The following is a 16,245-nucleotide window of genomic DNA, read 5'->3' as shown; positions in this document are numbered from 1 at the left end:
GTTTCATGGGAAGCTCTCACTTCCCATGAAAATGGTTTTCAGTAGTTTCTCTGCACTTACAGCACACTACAAACCACTTGCCCTTGCAGCACTGAGATGAAAAGTGTGCTCAGACTGGCTCTGCCTGGGTTTCTGCTGCTGCTCCTGTGTCTCACCAGTTACACACCAGTCCTGGGAGTTTGCACTGCAGGGCTGGAGCACCTCTCGAGAGTTTGTGTGAGATGAGGCAGTGTGCTCCAAGCTGCCTGTCTGAAAACAGAACTTAGTCTTTAAAAACATTTCTTTCCCTGGACTAATAGAAATCAAGAACACAAAAATTACCAAACCTACCCCCCTGTAGAAGCCAAGCAGTCTGTTCCAGCAGAACACTCCTTTTGCAATTGTTTCCATTTCCTTGCTTTGTGCACTAAGAAAAAATAATGCTTTCAGCGAAAACCATGTGTTTGCATAACTTCAGCCAGAGGTCTTCAAAAGACCTGCTGCAGACCAGCACACGTGAAATCCCCATCAGAACATGTACACTTCAGTCCGCATTATTATTCAGATATCATTGTGTTAAAATTCTCTGAGCATATCTACAATTCTGAGATAAGACACCTTTTGTATTCTCTCCTTTCCTAAATACCTGCTATCACCTACTCCCTGAAGCAACGTAATGTGTTAACAAATCATTAATCTATGCATGTATACGGTAGGTACTGCTTTGTAAAATCACTAAAAATGCCTAGAAAAGTTTATGGTGGTGCCGGTTTCCAAGTGTTTCACTACCTCTTTATGCTCTTATTGGACAACTCAGTAGAAGTAGTGCGAGTCCTTCATAGTTTGTGTTTCTGAATAGATGGGACAAGGCTCAGGGCTGTGGTGACAACAAAACTCAGACAGGATGCAGCCCCCACACAGTGCCTGGGATGGGATTCAGGGAAGTCATGAAACCAGTGGGGCTGGAGCTGGGTCTTTGCTGTGTCATGAAGACCCCATCCCAAAGCAAAGGTTTTCTTGGCTTACACCCTCTTCCCACCTGGCTGTTCTGCAGGTGAGGAGGCTGTTCAATAATGGTTTCATTCTCCCTTAGCATAAAAAATCACAGAATGGTTGGGATTGGAAGGGGTCTTTAAAGTTCATACAGTCCCACTCCCTGCCATGGGCAGGGTCACCTCCCACTATCCCAGTTTGCTCCAAGACCTGTCTATCGTGGCCTTGAACACTTCCAGGGATCCAGGGGCAGCCACAGCTTCTCTGGGCAATCTCTGACAGGGACTCTGACATGGAACAATTTCTTCCTGATGTCTAATCTAACCCTGCCCTCTCTCAGTTTGAAGCCACTGCCCCTTGTCCTGTCTCTCACCACATGCTCTGCTGAACAGATGAAATTCCTGTGGTCCCTCTAGAGAGACCCATGCCTAGCTCAAATGGGAGTGCCTGAGGGGTTGGAATGGGTGAGCTTTAAAGGTCCCTTCCAGCACAAAGTATTCTATGATTCTGTGACATAATGAGCAGGAGCTGAGCAGCACTGCAGGACAGTGCTGCTCAGCCTCTCTGACTCGGAATGCTCTGAATTGTCTGGGCATTCACTGGGTGTGAAGCTGGAGACAGGTTAGTGCAAGTGACTCACCAGGTCACCTGGTCTGTTTGCCGTGCCAGCTGCAGTGAGCTGGCTTCACTTCTGCCCGTGGAAAGGGCAGAGGAGCACTGCCAGCTCACTCTTACCTTTATAAGGCAAAGCAATACATCCATTTTTTTGTGAATTCAGGCCCTCAGCCTCATCCATTTTTTTATTTCCACTGTACAAGGGGAGTGGACAGTGACTCCAACACTTCACATGCCCATTACATCTCATTCTGCAGACACCTGAGGGCAAGCAGCTCCTCACTCAGCAGGCAGGGGAACACCCAGGGTCTCACAGCATTGCTCTGCACTGCAGCAGCACTTCATTTTACAGGTTAGGCAACAGGGAAAGCCCAAGCTGCATAAAGAGGGAGGTCCTTTGAAAGGAAAATGTAAATCCACTTTCACCAAACGGAGAGTGTTTATCTTGGCTGGAAATTTTGATTTAACTGAAAGTACATGCTGTTCACTTATTCCAGAATATAGTATGAAAAAAGTCAAGGTTAATGAATTAACATAATAAGTTATAACAGGCCCAAAAAAAGCCTTCCTGTATCAAGACACCAATCCTAGCACCACTCTTTCCTCCTCTTCTTTTCCTCCTCAGCCTTTTTATTCCAGGTCCTTACTTTCATGTTCTACACAAAGCCAAACTCAACACTTTTCTGTATATACAGGCCATGTAATCAGCTTCTCATATGGAAACCTATCCTTTTATTAGCTGTGCTCTTCCAGAAAGGAGAAAGTGTCCATTTTTTATTTGTGCAAACACTTACTGCTTCCTGAAATGTCACCACCAGCCCTCCAGTACCACAAGAACAAGAAAATGGCCAGGATTAACCAATGGTGCATTGACCAGGCTTTCCCCTACACAGACTCAGAGCTGCTTAACCACACTGGAGGGTGTGGAAATGCAATGCCCTGGGGTGAACCAGCTGAAGTACTCAGCACCTGTGTTTCTGAGTTCTCTCCCCGCACTGTTTACAAGGCCTTTAATAAAGTTTTGAGAGAGTCAAGAGCTAACACAAGACCTATGTGTCTGTATCATCCTATTCAGACTATCAACATCCATTACAAATTCATTACTTCTTGCACAAGCTGGCACTCACCAGTGAGACCTGAAGCACCAGTGGTTCTGTATTCGCACAACACACTTTGTCTGGTGTTTGCTTGATAATCACCAATAATTACTTCAGAAAACAGGGTATGCTCCAGGAACAGGGCTTTTTATTTATTTGATGACTTTGCATTCAGAATTGTCTCTTAGACAAACAATGAATTGGCTATAGGGACTGATTTTTACTGTTAGGGGTAAGCCTCTGGTCCATGTGCCTGAACAATGCTGTCTAGGCTGTATGAGCTGCCGAAGGTTATTCCAGCAAGCCCTTATGTGTGCCCCAAAGGGGACCCCATCTCCCAGTTCCTGCACCCCAAACACCTTATTTAGGCCTAAACACCTTTGCTGGGCCTATAACAGCGCCCTACCTTATTTAAGCTTTTTACAGCATGTGGTAAATTTAATGAGTCTATTTTCATTTGTCCCCGAGGGTTTCTTACTACAGCCTCCAACACTTAGTTCCCAATATTGTCTCAGCAGAGAAGAAAGCAACATGACTAAGGCAGAGTGGAAAGCAAGAACTGTGAATTCTGGCATCAAACTCTTGAATCAGTGCTGGGTACTTCTAAAGTTTGGTCAGCTTAAAGTGCAGTTCAAATGAGAAAAAAGAATGTATGAATGTGTGTGAGCTATGGAATAAGGCACCATGGACAACCCCAGGCTAAGCTCACAAGAAAGGCTGAACTGATCCCAATAGGTCATTACAAAACTGAATTTAGGTGCCTATTATTGATGGCTGATGGATGAATTCAAACTGGAAGTATGGGTTAAGCAGCAGAGAAGCTTAATAAATGAAACATATTCTTATAACTGCATGGAAGTCTGGGAGGACAGGGAACGTGAAGAGGGAATGTGCTCATGGACACAAAAGAATCAGGTGCTCAGAGTAAGGATTTTCCTCTTTCTGGTTCCAAAGTAACATGTGGTGAGCAGTAATGTGGTGAAGAGAATTAACAGGGACCAGAGACATTGTAATGAACTCTTGTTTTTATTTTTCCCTTTAATTTTACCAGAGGTTCAGAATATTAACATGGAAAACTGTGTTGATGTCAAGATAGAAACCAAGGGGGAAAGAATGCCAATGAAGCAGAATCCACTGAGCACAGGTGGGAAGAGTTTCTGCAGAGCTGTGGGTTACCTCACTGGAGACATGAAGGATTTTGGAACCTGGCTGAAAGGTAAACCTACTTCATCGTGACTAATGACAGCGGATTCCAAAAAACAAAAATACATCAAAGGAGTAGTAACTAACTTCTTAGTGATGTGATTCAACTTAGAGCAGTATAGAAACTACCTCTACCCTGATTTATGTCCATTTTGTAGGGGAAAAAATCAGCTTTGTGCAGAGATCCACATAGTGCTTAAATCTTGGGGATGTCTGAGATGACACTTACCTCCCAGCATGCCATGTACAAAGTGAATTTAGTCCCACAGAACATAGCCCTGGATGGTTATTCTGTACTCTGCCATTCTTCTTAACACTCCATGTCCTTTCAGCTGAGCAGTTTCTGTCAAGCCTAATGCCACTGTGAAGTTAAATTACACATAGGTAGGTGTGTTTGGTCCCTGCAATAAATCAGCAGTGGGATACACACACGATTTGCCATCTGAGCCACAGACATCATAAATTAGCTGGTTCATATGAATCTGGTCCAGGGTACTTCATAACACAGGGTTCTGGCAACCTCACTGTTCATCTCAGTTTTCCAGCTGTAAGCCTTCACTGTCGACCATAATAAATCCCTGTCAGGTTTTACAGTCTTGTTGATTCATTGCTTCAGCTGTGGTGCCAAGTCCCACTGCCAAAACTTTTCCTGAGTTTCAAAAATGCATCCCAAATCAGTACCATCTGCAGACTTGAGGGGGCTTGTTTGATTACCGGATTGGATCTTTTCCAGACAAACCTCTCGTGATCCAGCTCCTGGACTGGGTGCTGCGTGGGATATCCCAGGTGATGTTTGTCAACAACCCCCTCACTGGGCTGGTCATTCTGGTTGGGCTCCTGCTGCAGAACCCCTGGTGGGCACTCACAGGATGTGTGGGAACAGTTGTCTCAACTTTAACAGGACTTGTTCTGGGTCAGGACAGGTAAGTCCATCCTTTTCCCCCTCAGGTGGGCACTTCAGTGGTGATTTATGTGTTAGATGTTTGATGTGGATGTCAATTCAGTGGGAGGGGTCCCTGCCCATGGCATAGGGTTGGGACAAGGTTCTTTCCAACCCAATCATTCTAGGATTGTGTGATCCAGCCCTGACTGGGCATGTCTCTGGTCTGGTAGGACCAGAGAGATCTCCCAGCAGCTGCACCTGGTGCGGGGGGACACGGGACAAACCTGCAGAAGGAGGGGGAGGTGCTGACCCAAGTGAGAAAAATCGAATTTTGGCAGATGAGTTCCAGCAGGTCATCCCCAAACAGAGCCACAGCTGGGTGGGGAGGGAGAGCTGATGTGAGCAAAGCATCCTCAGGGGAGAGGACTTCAGGACAGCTGTTCCCTCCACACAGATCAGCCATAGCAGCAGGCCTGTATGGATACAACGGGGTCCTGGTGGGATTGCTGATAGCTGTCTTCTCTGCTGATGGAGACTACAACTGGTGGCTCCTCCTGCCTGTGGCACTGGTGTCCATGACCTGGTAAGACAGATGGCTCCTCTGCTTCTCCTTCCAGCCCCAGAGTCCCCTGGGGCCCTGAGGCTGAGCTGTTGCATTTTCATGCAGCCAGCAATGGAACGGGAACACAACTAACACATATGTACTGTTAAATCTGCCTTGTTATTCACACTTTTAAACTCAGATTAGTCCAGAAACAAATAAAAATACCCACATAATCACAAATAATCCCAGTGGGGAAAACAAAAATCAGTGGCTGATCATGTGTAATTCAATGTTCTGAACATGAGTCATATTGCTGTGATGCATCAATTCATTTCTGTTTCAAGAGGAACATTATTTTCACTATTTCCTACCATCATCAACCACAAGTGTTTCATCTATTTAAGTCACCATATAAAAATGTCATGAAAATTTACTTCTCCGAGCACAGAAGCCATTCAGTGGTCCCAAGACATGATGGTTGACACTAATCAAAACAAACAACTAGCAATATTTTACTTGTATATATGACACCATAATCCGCTAGGTATTTGGCCAGCAAAAAATTTTGAAGCCTGGTCTTTGACCCCAAAATGTCTAGTTGCAGATTGCTAAAACCACACATGTAATTTGTCTGCCTGAATTTCACGTGGTGTTGCAGTCACATTGATGTCAGCTTTTACTGCTGATCCACAAGCTTGAGCAAGGGCACACAGCCTCATTCACAGTTTACAGTTCACTCAGACACAGCATGGGTATCATAGTCTCAGTCCAGCTCAGGTGCTAAAAAGAAAAGGCAAACACTGAGATTGAGCTGGGGAATAACTCCATTAAAGCACTGGACCCTGTCTCCTTCACATTTACCAAATTCACCATACATAATAACGTAGCACAACAGGAATCTGTACATTGATAATTGCCTTTGGAGGCGTAGAAAATTTATGGAGTGACCCTTTCTGTCGCTGATTTGATAAGGAAAATTGAGAAAATTAAACAGATTGAAGGAGGAGAAGGGTTTGGGGTTTTTTTTGTTTGGTTTGGATTGGTTTTTTTGTTTGCTTTAAATAGACCAAATTTTCTGCAGCTGGGTTTATAGTTGGATGTGGTTCTGCTGTTATTTTTGCCCATCTGACAAGCTTCATTTTGTTCTTCTTTCAGCCCTATTTTCACCAGTGCTTTACGTGCAGTTTTCTCTAAGTGGGACCTGCCTGTTCTCACCTTGCCTTTCAACTTGGCCTTGACTCTCTACCTGGCTGCTTCAGGGCCACACAACCTCTTCTTCCCCACGGCTGTCATTCGTCCTGCAACGGCAACTCCGAACATCACCTGGGCAGAGGCTGAAATCACGATGGTAGGGTGTCTTAAGGGTGACAGTCCCCTTCATTTACAGTTTTAAACACTACAGAACTCTCTTCCTTTATAAATTCCTATGGATTGGGTTGGATGAGACCTCAAGTGACGCTCCAGTCCCATCCCCTCTATGCCATGGGCTGGGACACCTTCCACTGTCCCAGGCTGCTCCAAGCCCTGTCCAGCCTGGCCTTGGACACTGCCAGGGATCCAGGGGCAGCCACAGCTGCTCTGGGCACCCTGGGCCAGGGCCTGCCCACCCTCCCAGCCAGCAATTCCTCATTCCCAATATCCCATCTGTCCCTGCCCTCTGGCCCTGGGAAGCCATTCCCTGGCTGCTGTCCCTCCCTGCCTTGTGCCCAGTCCCTGTGCAGCTCTCCTGGAGCCCCTTGAGGCCCTGGCAGGGGCTCTGAGGTGTCCCTGGAGCCTTCTCTTGTGCAGGTGAGCAGCCCCAGCTGTGCCAGGCTGGCTCCAGAGCACAGGGGCTCCAGCCCTGGCAGCATCTCCGTGCCCTCCTCTGCACTGGCTCAAATAGGCCCACCCCCTCTGTTTCTGCATTATGGCCTGGCAGCACAAAATGTGATTTATAAGAGAACTATCATCCAAAACATAAGGGTTTACTCTAGGAATGTACCTTTTTGATAGCTTGAAAAGGAAAATCTTTTCAGGTGCAGTTGGATCCAAGGGTATAGATTATAATCTTCAAATACTCTCTTGAATCTAATTACCCATTTCTATTTCTATGCATATACTGATCATCTCCCCCTAACTGAGGTTGTGCTGAGAATTCCAGTTAACTCACTGGGTAATTTTAATTTTTCAGATACAGGTTGTTTATAAAATCACATCTTTCTGATTAGACATGAGCAAGCAGATCTTACTGTGTTAGAAAGGTTAAAAAATTGGGCGCAGGTACACATTCACATACTTGTAATTTATATTCAAGTGGGACCTTTCCAAAGAAACATTTTATTCTCCTAGATTACACCATAAATAATACAGATACCAGAGTAACTATTTCCTCCTAAGGCTCAATTGACTATTTTAAGGGGTTCCCAGGGAGTGATTAAGAAAAGGAAGTTAATTGACACTAAATGGAAACCCACAAGTGACATTTCTCAAAAACATCCACCATGGCACACAGTTTTATGGGGACTGTGTACAAAAAGTGCCTCAAAACCATCTCTAAGCTGTGCCCAAGCTGGGCTCTGTCCCACCAGCCCAGCAACCCTTGCTCAGATTGCCAGTGGATCCCAAACCATCCCCTAAGCTCACTCTCATGGTCCCTATGGATATGCAAAAATCAGCACATGCAAAGAGGATGATTAAACCCTTTCACAAAATCTTTACCTTTGATCTTAGAGCAAAAACCTGGCAGAGGAGCTCAGGGCAAGGGAACAAGCCATGACTCATTTTCATTGAAGGGGAAACCCTGTGGAAATGCCCTGCTGTCTCCTGAGACCTGTCCAAATATTCCAATTAAAGACTGAATCCAACAAATGCCAAACGTGAGCCTGGCCAAGGAAAATAGGTTTTAAAAAAACAACAAAAAAAAAAAGTTACAAAGCTGATAACAAATTGTCTTTTTTGGTTTGTTAATTTTTTCAGCTCCTGCAATCCATCCCAGTCGGTGTGGGCCAGGTTTATGGTTGTGACAACCCCTGGACTGGGGGAATTTTCCTGATTGGTTTATTTATCTCCTCTCCACTCATTTGTGTCCACACAATGATCGGCTCGGCAGTGGGGATGCTGGCAGGTAATGGTTTGTCTTGTGCCACAGATTTATATAAAAGCACAGAGAGTAAAACAGGAACTACAATAAGTGGAGCAATTAGAGCCACAAGAATTTCACCCAATGGAGAATGTCTGCTTGGAAACAAAACATGCTCAAACTTCTGCTTTAAGAATTCCTTTGATTCACTTCCCCATTCTCTTACCTTGTTTTATGACAGTGGAAACCTCCAGAAGAAAAAATTGTCTGTTGTGCTGAGATAAATTTTTGCCACAAAATACTTAATTTCTGGGTGTATCCTGGTGGGTTTAGGGACAGATCAATGAAGGCCATCAGCCTGAACGTGCAGGCCTCAGGGATTCATTTAAGGTTCACATGTAGGCTCATTCACTCATGCGTGTTCAGCTGAAATCAAATCACCAAAGCCACCTCAGCAGCAACAGGAAAATTCTGCCACGATTCCCTCTCAGACCCTAGCAACACGACTACAAACAGCCCCATGTACAAATGCTGGCCAGAACCTTTGAAAATCTGCACTGATGCCGCTTCTCCACCGCTTTCATCTCTTTGGTGGAGGAATGACACATTTCTCTGACTTTATTTTCCAGGGCTGAGCTTAGCAACGCCGTTTAACCAAATCTACTCGGGGCTGTGGGGCTACAACAGCTCCCTGTCCTGCGCTGCCATCGGGGGCATGTTCCTGGCTCTCACCTGGCAGACACACCTCCTGGCCATGGCCTGTGGTAGGTACCTGGTGGGTTCTCACCTCCCCTTGAAGTGAGGCAGGAGGAGAAGAGCCCCTGTTGGTGGCAGAGGGGGCTGGAGCCAGGCAGGCACTCCAGGCAGGCAGATGGATGTAGGTGAGGCTGATGAGTGGTGGGGCTGGGTGTTTTCATGCACTTTCATGCACTCTTTGCTTTCATTTTTGGCCAAGAGTTGTGCTTAAATAAGGAGCTGTGATGGGTGGGCACGTGTTAACTGAGGCCTTTGAAATCAGATGCTTTGTTTTGAGTCATTAATTGTGTTTGTTCGCTCATTGCTGGATGAATCATGGGTGGGGGTTTTTTCCAGCCATAGATACCAGCTCAAATTCCTTCTTTGAAGAAGGACATGCCTAATCTTTGAGAAGAGTGGGGCTCTGCTCTAGTTAGACAGTACACACTCCCCATTCTCTTGAAATGGATCAAAGGCATGAGCTGGGCAACACAGCAGGATGGAAGAATTATTTATAAGGCAATTTCATATGAAATTTCAATATCAGAGTGAGCTGGGAGAGAAACTATTGCTCATTCAGTTCTCATATAAGAGAGATTTAGCTCTGTATGTCATTGACTCACCTTCAAGCCCTGGAGGCAGGACAGATGAGAGTAGAAGGGTTATTTTCCTATTTACCCCCATCCATCAGGCTACATGCTTTCAACGTCAGTGCATTTTTCAAAAGCCCATTATAAAATTGCACATTTTTGATCACTCCAGTTTTGTTTGTTTGTTTGTTTATTTGTTTGTTTGTTTTGCCCCTCCCATAAGCTTCAGGCTGGAGGGGACAGAGGAAGGGGTTTAGCAGGGTACTGTCCAGAGAGGGTCATAATCACTGGCTGAGCTACCCAAGGCAGAAGGAGAGATGTTTGTCATTGCTGTTCTACTCCATGAGCAACTGAACTCACCAGGAACTGCCCTTCTTCTCCACAGCACTCTTCAGTGCCTACCTGGGAGCAGCAGTAACCCACATGTTGTCTGTGGTAAGTAGTGTATCAGCTAAGGGCTGATCTCCCTGGCTTGTCAGACAAAACACCAAGATGTGGAGAAGAATTCAGTCAAAGGCAGAAACTGGAAGAGCGGTTTCTGCCCAGGGGGTGGTGTGGTTCCCACTGGAAAAGGTGACTTGGAATTATCACTTGCCACTTTCCATCCTTAGAGTTTGCATGAACTTCCACAGCTCAGCTCTAGACACGTATGAGAGCACAGAATCATGGAATGGTTTGGGTTGCAAGGCACCTTAAAACTCATCAAGTTCCACCCCCTGCCATGGGCAGGGACACCTTCCACTGTCTCAGGGTGCTCCAAGACCCATCTATCCTTGGACACTTCCAGGAATGGGGCAGCCACAGCTTCTCTGGACACCCTCTGCCAGGGCCTCACCACGGTCACAGGGAAGAATTTCTTCCCCATATCCAACATAACCCTGCCCTCTGTCAGAGGAAATGCCCCCTTATCCTGTCTAGGTCCTTCCCCAAAGTGCCTCTCCAGCTCTCCTGGACCTGCTTTAGGCACTAGCAGGCTGCTAGAATATCTCCCCTCTTTCAGATATTTACCTCATGCCTGAGCAATTGGAAAAAAGGCCCTGCACATGTTAAAGAAACATTAAATTTGGGTTAACTTCTTTTCTCAGTCGCCAAAAGTCAGTCAGTACCACAGCCCAGGCAAGAGCTGAACGTTTCTGGTATCTGCTCTCCTGTCTCTCTGTCACCCTCTCCTTCTCATGTGCACCCAAGTACCTTCCCCATGGCAGACAAGGCAGCCCTCTCACCAGAGCTGGCAGATGTTCCAGGCTGATGCACCATGACCAGAAACCCAGCCTCCCTGAGGAAAGACTCAAAGCTGAGTCTGGACTTCCTCCAGAAGCCTTGCTCCAAGGCAGCTGGCTCTGGGTGTTACTCTGATAAAAGAGAGACACGTGGTGAATGGGTGGTTTGTCGTTTTTCTTTGCAGTTTGGGTTGCCCCCTGGAACGTGGCCCTTCTGCCTGTCTGCGCTGACCTTCCTGCTGGTGAGCACGAACCACTCTGCGATCTGCAGGCTGCCACTCTCCAAAGTCACCTACCCAGAAGCCAACAGAGCTTATTACCTGATGGTGAAGAAACACGAGGAGTCCTGCTGTGAGGCATAGAGACCCAGGAAGAGAGAAACTCAGCTCGCCTCAAGGCAAGAGCACGAGGTGTTTGCCCAACAGATGATTTGTGTGCTGCAATGTCCAACACCACTTCTGCGAGGAGAGACTTTTTCCACCACATCTATTTGTTCTATTGAGAAGATTTCTATTAGGTAGGACTGGGCTGGAAGGACCATTCTCCAATATCAACCTGTTATGATTTTAAAGCACACATGTCTGAAAAGACACTTGAACTATAAGCAATGGGAAAATTACTTGTAAGCTGAAAAGAAAAATCTCTCTGTGAATTTGAAGACGCCAAAATCAGACGTAAAGAAATAAAGAGCATCTTTCAGCATATGAGGGGACTTCAAATTAATGGCTAAACATCTTATGACAGCAACAGGAGGCATCCTAGAGAGTTTCATTGTAGCAGAGAAACGGAATAAAGAGCACTCCTTGCCAAGTAGAAAATAGGTTGTAAATAGGTTGTGAAGAATTCTACCTGGAGGACCTCTCAAACCCCATGGAGAGAGATGTTCATTAGCAATCAACAAACATAAAATAGACATGATTTTTGTGATTTTTGCGTTAATCCCATGATTTCTTTTAATACTTGAACTTGGTGATGGGTTAGCAAAGGAGGGGAAGACAGCAAAAAAGTCATTGCTGTCCCTTTCCTATGCAATAAAAGGGCTCTGTTCAGTCAGTGCACAAATAGAACTAATTTGAGCTCTCTTCTGAACTCCTCTCCCTACACTGTCCCACTCAGTGTCCCACTCAACATCAAACACCAAAATGTGGCACTGTCCCAGCCTGCTGCTGAAGCTCAGGAGGCTCAGGGGGACCTTGTGGCTCTGCACAGCTCCGTGACAGGAGGGGACAGCCAGGGACAGCTCCAAGGGAACAGGGACAGGAGGAGAGGAAATGGCCTCAAATTGTCTCAGGAGATGTTTAAATTGGATTGGATTATTGGGGATAATGTCTTTGTAGAAATGGATATCAAGCCTAGGAAGAGGCTGTTTGGGGCAGGGGGGGCATCCCTATCCCTGGAGGGTTTTCAGGCCTTGTGGGGGTGGCACTTGGGGACATGGGTCAGGGGTGGCCTTGGCAATGGCTGTGATTCTGTGAAGCTTCTGCTCTGCCACTTCTCTCTGCCCCACAGTGGGGCACTGACCCACTGACATTTGAGGTCAGTCCAGCAGGGCTCTGCAGGACAGCAGAGCCACCAGTGCCCAGGCTCCCAGGGTGGGCAGGGAGAGAAGAGGGGAGCTGTCCCTGCACCCAGCAGTGGGGATCACCTCAACAGGCATCAACCTTTCTGCCTGGCTCACTGACATACTCTGTCTCATGCTGAAGCTCATCTCTTCACCAAAAATATTCCATGTGCTCAGGTCCTTCAGCTGACAGGAGCCTACATGCATTAACGTCACACCAGGAAAAACAAACCAAAACCTGTTTTCCTTGTAGCAGATGAAATAAAATCTAGCATGATTTCTGAGTTTGGGAAGGGGAAAAAAAAAACCAAACCATGTATTTTTGCAAACATCACAAAGGCCTGAGTGTAAAATATTTGTGGTGACCTGTTGGCAGTATCTACTGGTGAAGTTTTAGGTTTTCAGATGTTCAACAGTATTTCTGTATGACTGACGCTCACTTGTAAAATGTAGCATTTCCATGATTTACTTAATAAATATACGTATAAATATATACATAATGTTCTGTGGAGTTAATTTCTAAAACAAACATTCATACTTTTTTGACTTTGCTACAAGTTCCTCTCTTTTTATCGTCATTAAGTTCTTCCAAAGATAGGTTATCTCTAAAACAAGTAGTGTAGAAGACACTGGAAAATAAAATTTTTAAACCAGTATGTGTGGCACACATAGGAAACTTTTAAATTCTGCCCTTTGGGCTTATCACAGAATCATAGAATCACAAAATTGTTTGGGTTAAAGGGTCCCTGTTCCACCCCCTGCCATGGGCAGGGACCCCTTCCACTGTCCCAGGCTGCTCCAAGCCCTGTCCAGCCTGGCCTTGGACACTGCCAGGGATCCAGGGACAGCCACAGCTGCTCTGGGCACCCTGGGCCAGGGCCTGCCCACCCTCCCAGCCAGCAATTCCTCATTCCCAATATCCCATCTGTCCCTGCCCTCTGGCCCTGGGAAGCCATTTTCCCCGTCCTGCCACCCAAGACAGCCAAAATCCTCCTCCAGCTCTCCTGGAGCCAGGTCAGGCACTCAGAGGAGCTCTAAGTCCTCCCCAGAGCCTTCTGCAGGATGAACAGCCCCAGCTCTCTCAGCCCTTGGGCATTCTGCAGTCCTTTGGCACCAAACCTCCTTAAACCTGCAAGTGCCAGGTCTGGCTCCATACAGGAGGCACAACCAGCCCAGAGCACAGCCCTGGGTCAGCAGAGCCACAGAAACCTCCTCAAGAGCAGGCAGGGATTCATTCCTAGGGGAGAGGCTGACCAGGCTCGGGCTAGATGAGGTCAGGTTCTGTCTAGAATATTCCTGGAGCAGGCACAGAGGGCTGTGGAGCTGCCCTGGGGTTTGGAGTTCCTCTGCTTTGGAGCCAGGCTGGGAGAGCTGGAGGTGCTCACCTGGAGAAGAGAAGGCTCTGAGGAGATCTTCTTGTGGCCTCTCATCACTTGCAGATGTCTTTAAGAAAAATGTGGACAAACTTTTTATCAGGGCCCGTTGAAATGGGAAAAGGGTTGATGGTTTTAAACTAAAAGAGGATTGATTCTGACCAGATAAAAGGAATAAATTTTTCATGGGTAGGGAGGTGAGGTTCTGGCTCACTGTGCAGAGATATGCTAGATGCCCCATCCCTGCAGAAAGTCAAGGTCCAGTTGGGCAGGTCTCTGAGCCACCTGGTGCAGTGGAAGGTGTCCCTGCCCATTGCAGGGGGCTGGGCTGATGGCATTCAGGGGTCCAACACAACCCAAACCATGCTCTGGTTCTGTGATTGATCAAACTGTAGGGCAAAAGGGTATTTTAATGCCTGAACTGAGATCTCCCCACCCAGGACCATGAGTGCCCCAGAGAGGCAAACCAACAGAGGCTGCTTTCGCCCTTCTGTCAAAATATGCACTTGAGCAAGAGAACACAATTTATGTCCAGTGCAAATGAGCAGATTTCCTCTGCCTGGTGCTATTCCAGCCTGCTGTTGCTGAGCAACAGGGACATTTTGGCAGTACCATAAGGAAATCATACACACAGAACAGAAAAACAACAAAAGATGAAGGCTATGTCCCAGCCATTTAGAAAGATTTCACACATCATTCAGAATTAATTCTGCATTTTACACTATCCAGCGAATTTATTCTTCCCATCACCTCTCAGGAAATAACAGCTATTTGAAAATTTGACATATAAGTCAGTCAGAACATGCATATTATGCTTTTTCCCATTATCATTCAAAACACTGTCTTTGCTAACAGACCTAATTTATCTTATTACTAAAACTGGGTTGTTTGGCTGTTTAGTTTTTTGGGGGTTTTTTATCTTTACACCAAATAAATACTATTCAGATCACCCCTCTTTTTCAAGCATTCTTTTTTCAGTGCTGTTTCTGATACACAGGTGATGCCAGACACATAAGAAACACTGGGCAAAAATTTTGGGGTATTTTCCTGGACTACCTCCCTCCCAGTGCCAGCAAAGAGATGTCATTGTGTTTACAGTTCTGAAAAGAAATACATATACAAATAAAACAAGCAAAAACTATTAAAAGTAATTCATGGGGGATAAATTAATAAAAACAAATAAACAAACAAAAGCATAAATAAAAAAACAAAGTTTAAAAAAAAAAAACAAACTACTGTGAAACATCTGCTGGGAGTCACATTTTATCCAAAAGTCTAACTCAAAGGAACTGCCTGACTGCCACTTCCTAAGCTGCTCTCATTGCTGATGTCTGATGTGCATAATTCTCCCCAAGACTCCCAGTTTCATGTCAAGGGCTCAGACCTGAGGAAATGCAACAATATAATGTCCTTTATCTGATCCTCCAGGACTGCTGCAGGTTCTGTTTGGTTTTACTGGGCTGAACATGAAATATAAGCAGTATAAAGAATGCTGGTGTTGATAATTATGTAATCTTTTGAATCTTGACACTAAGTGAGAAGGAATTGACACAGAATTTGGCCATAGCTGGGCATAATTCACCTGCTAAGAAAGATGCTACTCACGAGGAAGCAGGACTGTGCATTGAAAAGATTATTCTTGATTATTTCTTGATTGTTTCCCTCTCCCTCATTCACTGCATGACAGGTGAATTGTTAGGCACAAAGTAACACCTTTCTGAAGTTTCTCTTTGTCTTGCCATGGAAAACTGCCTTCAGGTAGTCAGGCCTACTTTGGTACCAGCAGCTGAGCTTTTTCCAGGTTTGGAATGGGATGAGGAAACTGAACCACTCTCAATGCAAATACACCTCCATGACTTAGGGCCCTCGCTCTCCCTGTTCCCAGAGGCACAGATAGACCATGGCAATTAATTCCACATCTATTGAAACAGAAACTGTTTAAACAGGAGTTGGAGGCCTTAATGTTTCAGGGATGTGGGTCAGAAGGATCATTTTAGACCCCAGAGGGGCTTTACTTGCAAAGGGGCTGTGAAGGTTGAATTTCTTACCTTGAGGCTGAGTCCCCCTGACTGGCTATGACACTCCAGTGCATAGCAGAGACAGAGAAAAGATTCACAGAATAGTTGAGGTTGGAAAATATCATCAAGCTCCCCCCAGCATTGACAAGGCCACCACTGGCCCATGTCCCCACGTTCCACATCCACACAGCTTTTAAATCCCTGCAGAGATGGGGTCTTCACCACTGCCCTGGGCAGGACCAGCCAGGGCTGGACAATCCTTTCAGGGAAGAAATTTTTCCCTACTATTCAACCCAAACCTCCCCTGGTACATCTTGAGGCTGTTTCCTCGAAGCAAAACTTAAAAAGAAAACCTCATGCTGTTCACCATTTAGGT

The 16,245-nt window shown here is 45.9% G+C and overlaps 1 protein-coding gene across 1 annotated transcript; it reads left to right on the top strand.

Moving 5' to 3' along the window:
- Positions 1-3,752: 3,752 nt before the first annotated feature.
- Positions 3,753-11,482, top strand: SLC14A1 (solute carrier family 14 member 1 (Kidd blood group); the record flags this gene model as incomplete). Its single annotated transcript, XM_084224852.1, has 8 exons — positions 3,753-3,900; positions 4,621-4,810; positions 5,225-5,353; positions 6,470-6,662; positions 8,270-8,417; positions 9,002-9,136; positions 10,083-10,132; positions 11,103-11,482. 8 exons carry the CDS (start codon positions 3,753-3,755, stop codon positions 11,277-11,279), a joined length of 1,170 nt encoding a protein of 389 aa, XP_084080978.1. The 3' UTR covers positions 11,280-11,482.
- Between the last annotated feature and the right edge of the window lie 4,763 nt (positions 11,483-16,245).

Source organism: Fringilla coelebs, assembly GCF_963513975.1.
Source record: "Fringilla coelebs genome assembly, chromosome: Z".
Lineage (NCBI taxonomy): Eukaryota > Metazoa > Chordata > Aves > Passeriformes > Fringillidae > Fringilla > Fringilla coelebs.
This window is presented reverse-complemented; position numbering and strand designations above follow the sequence as displayed.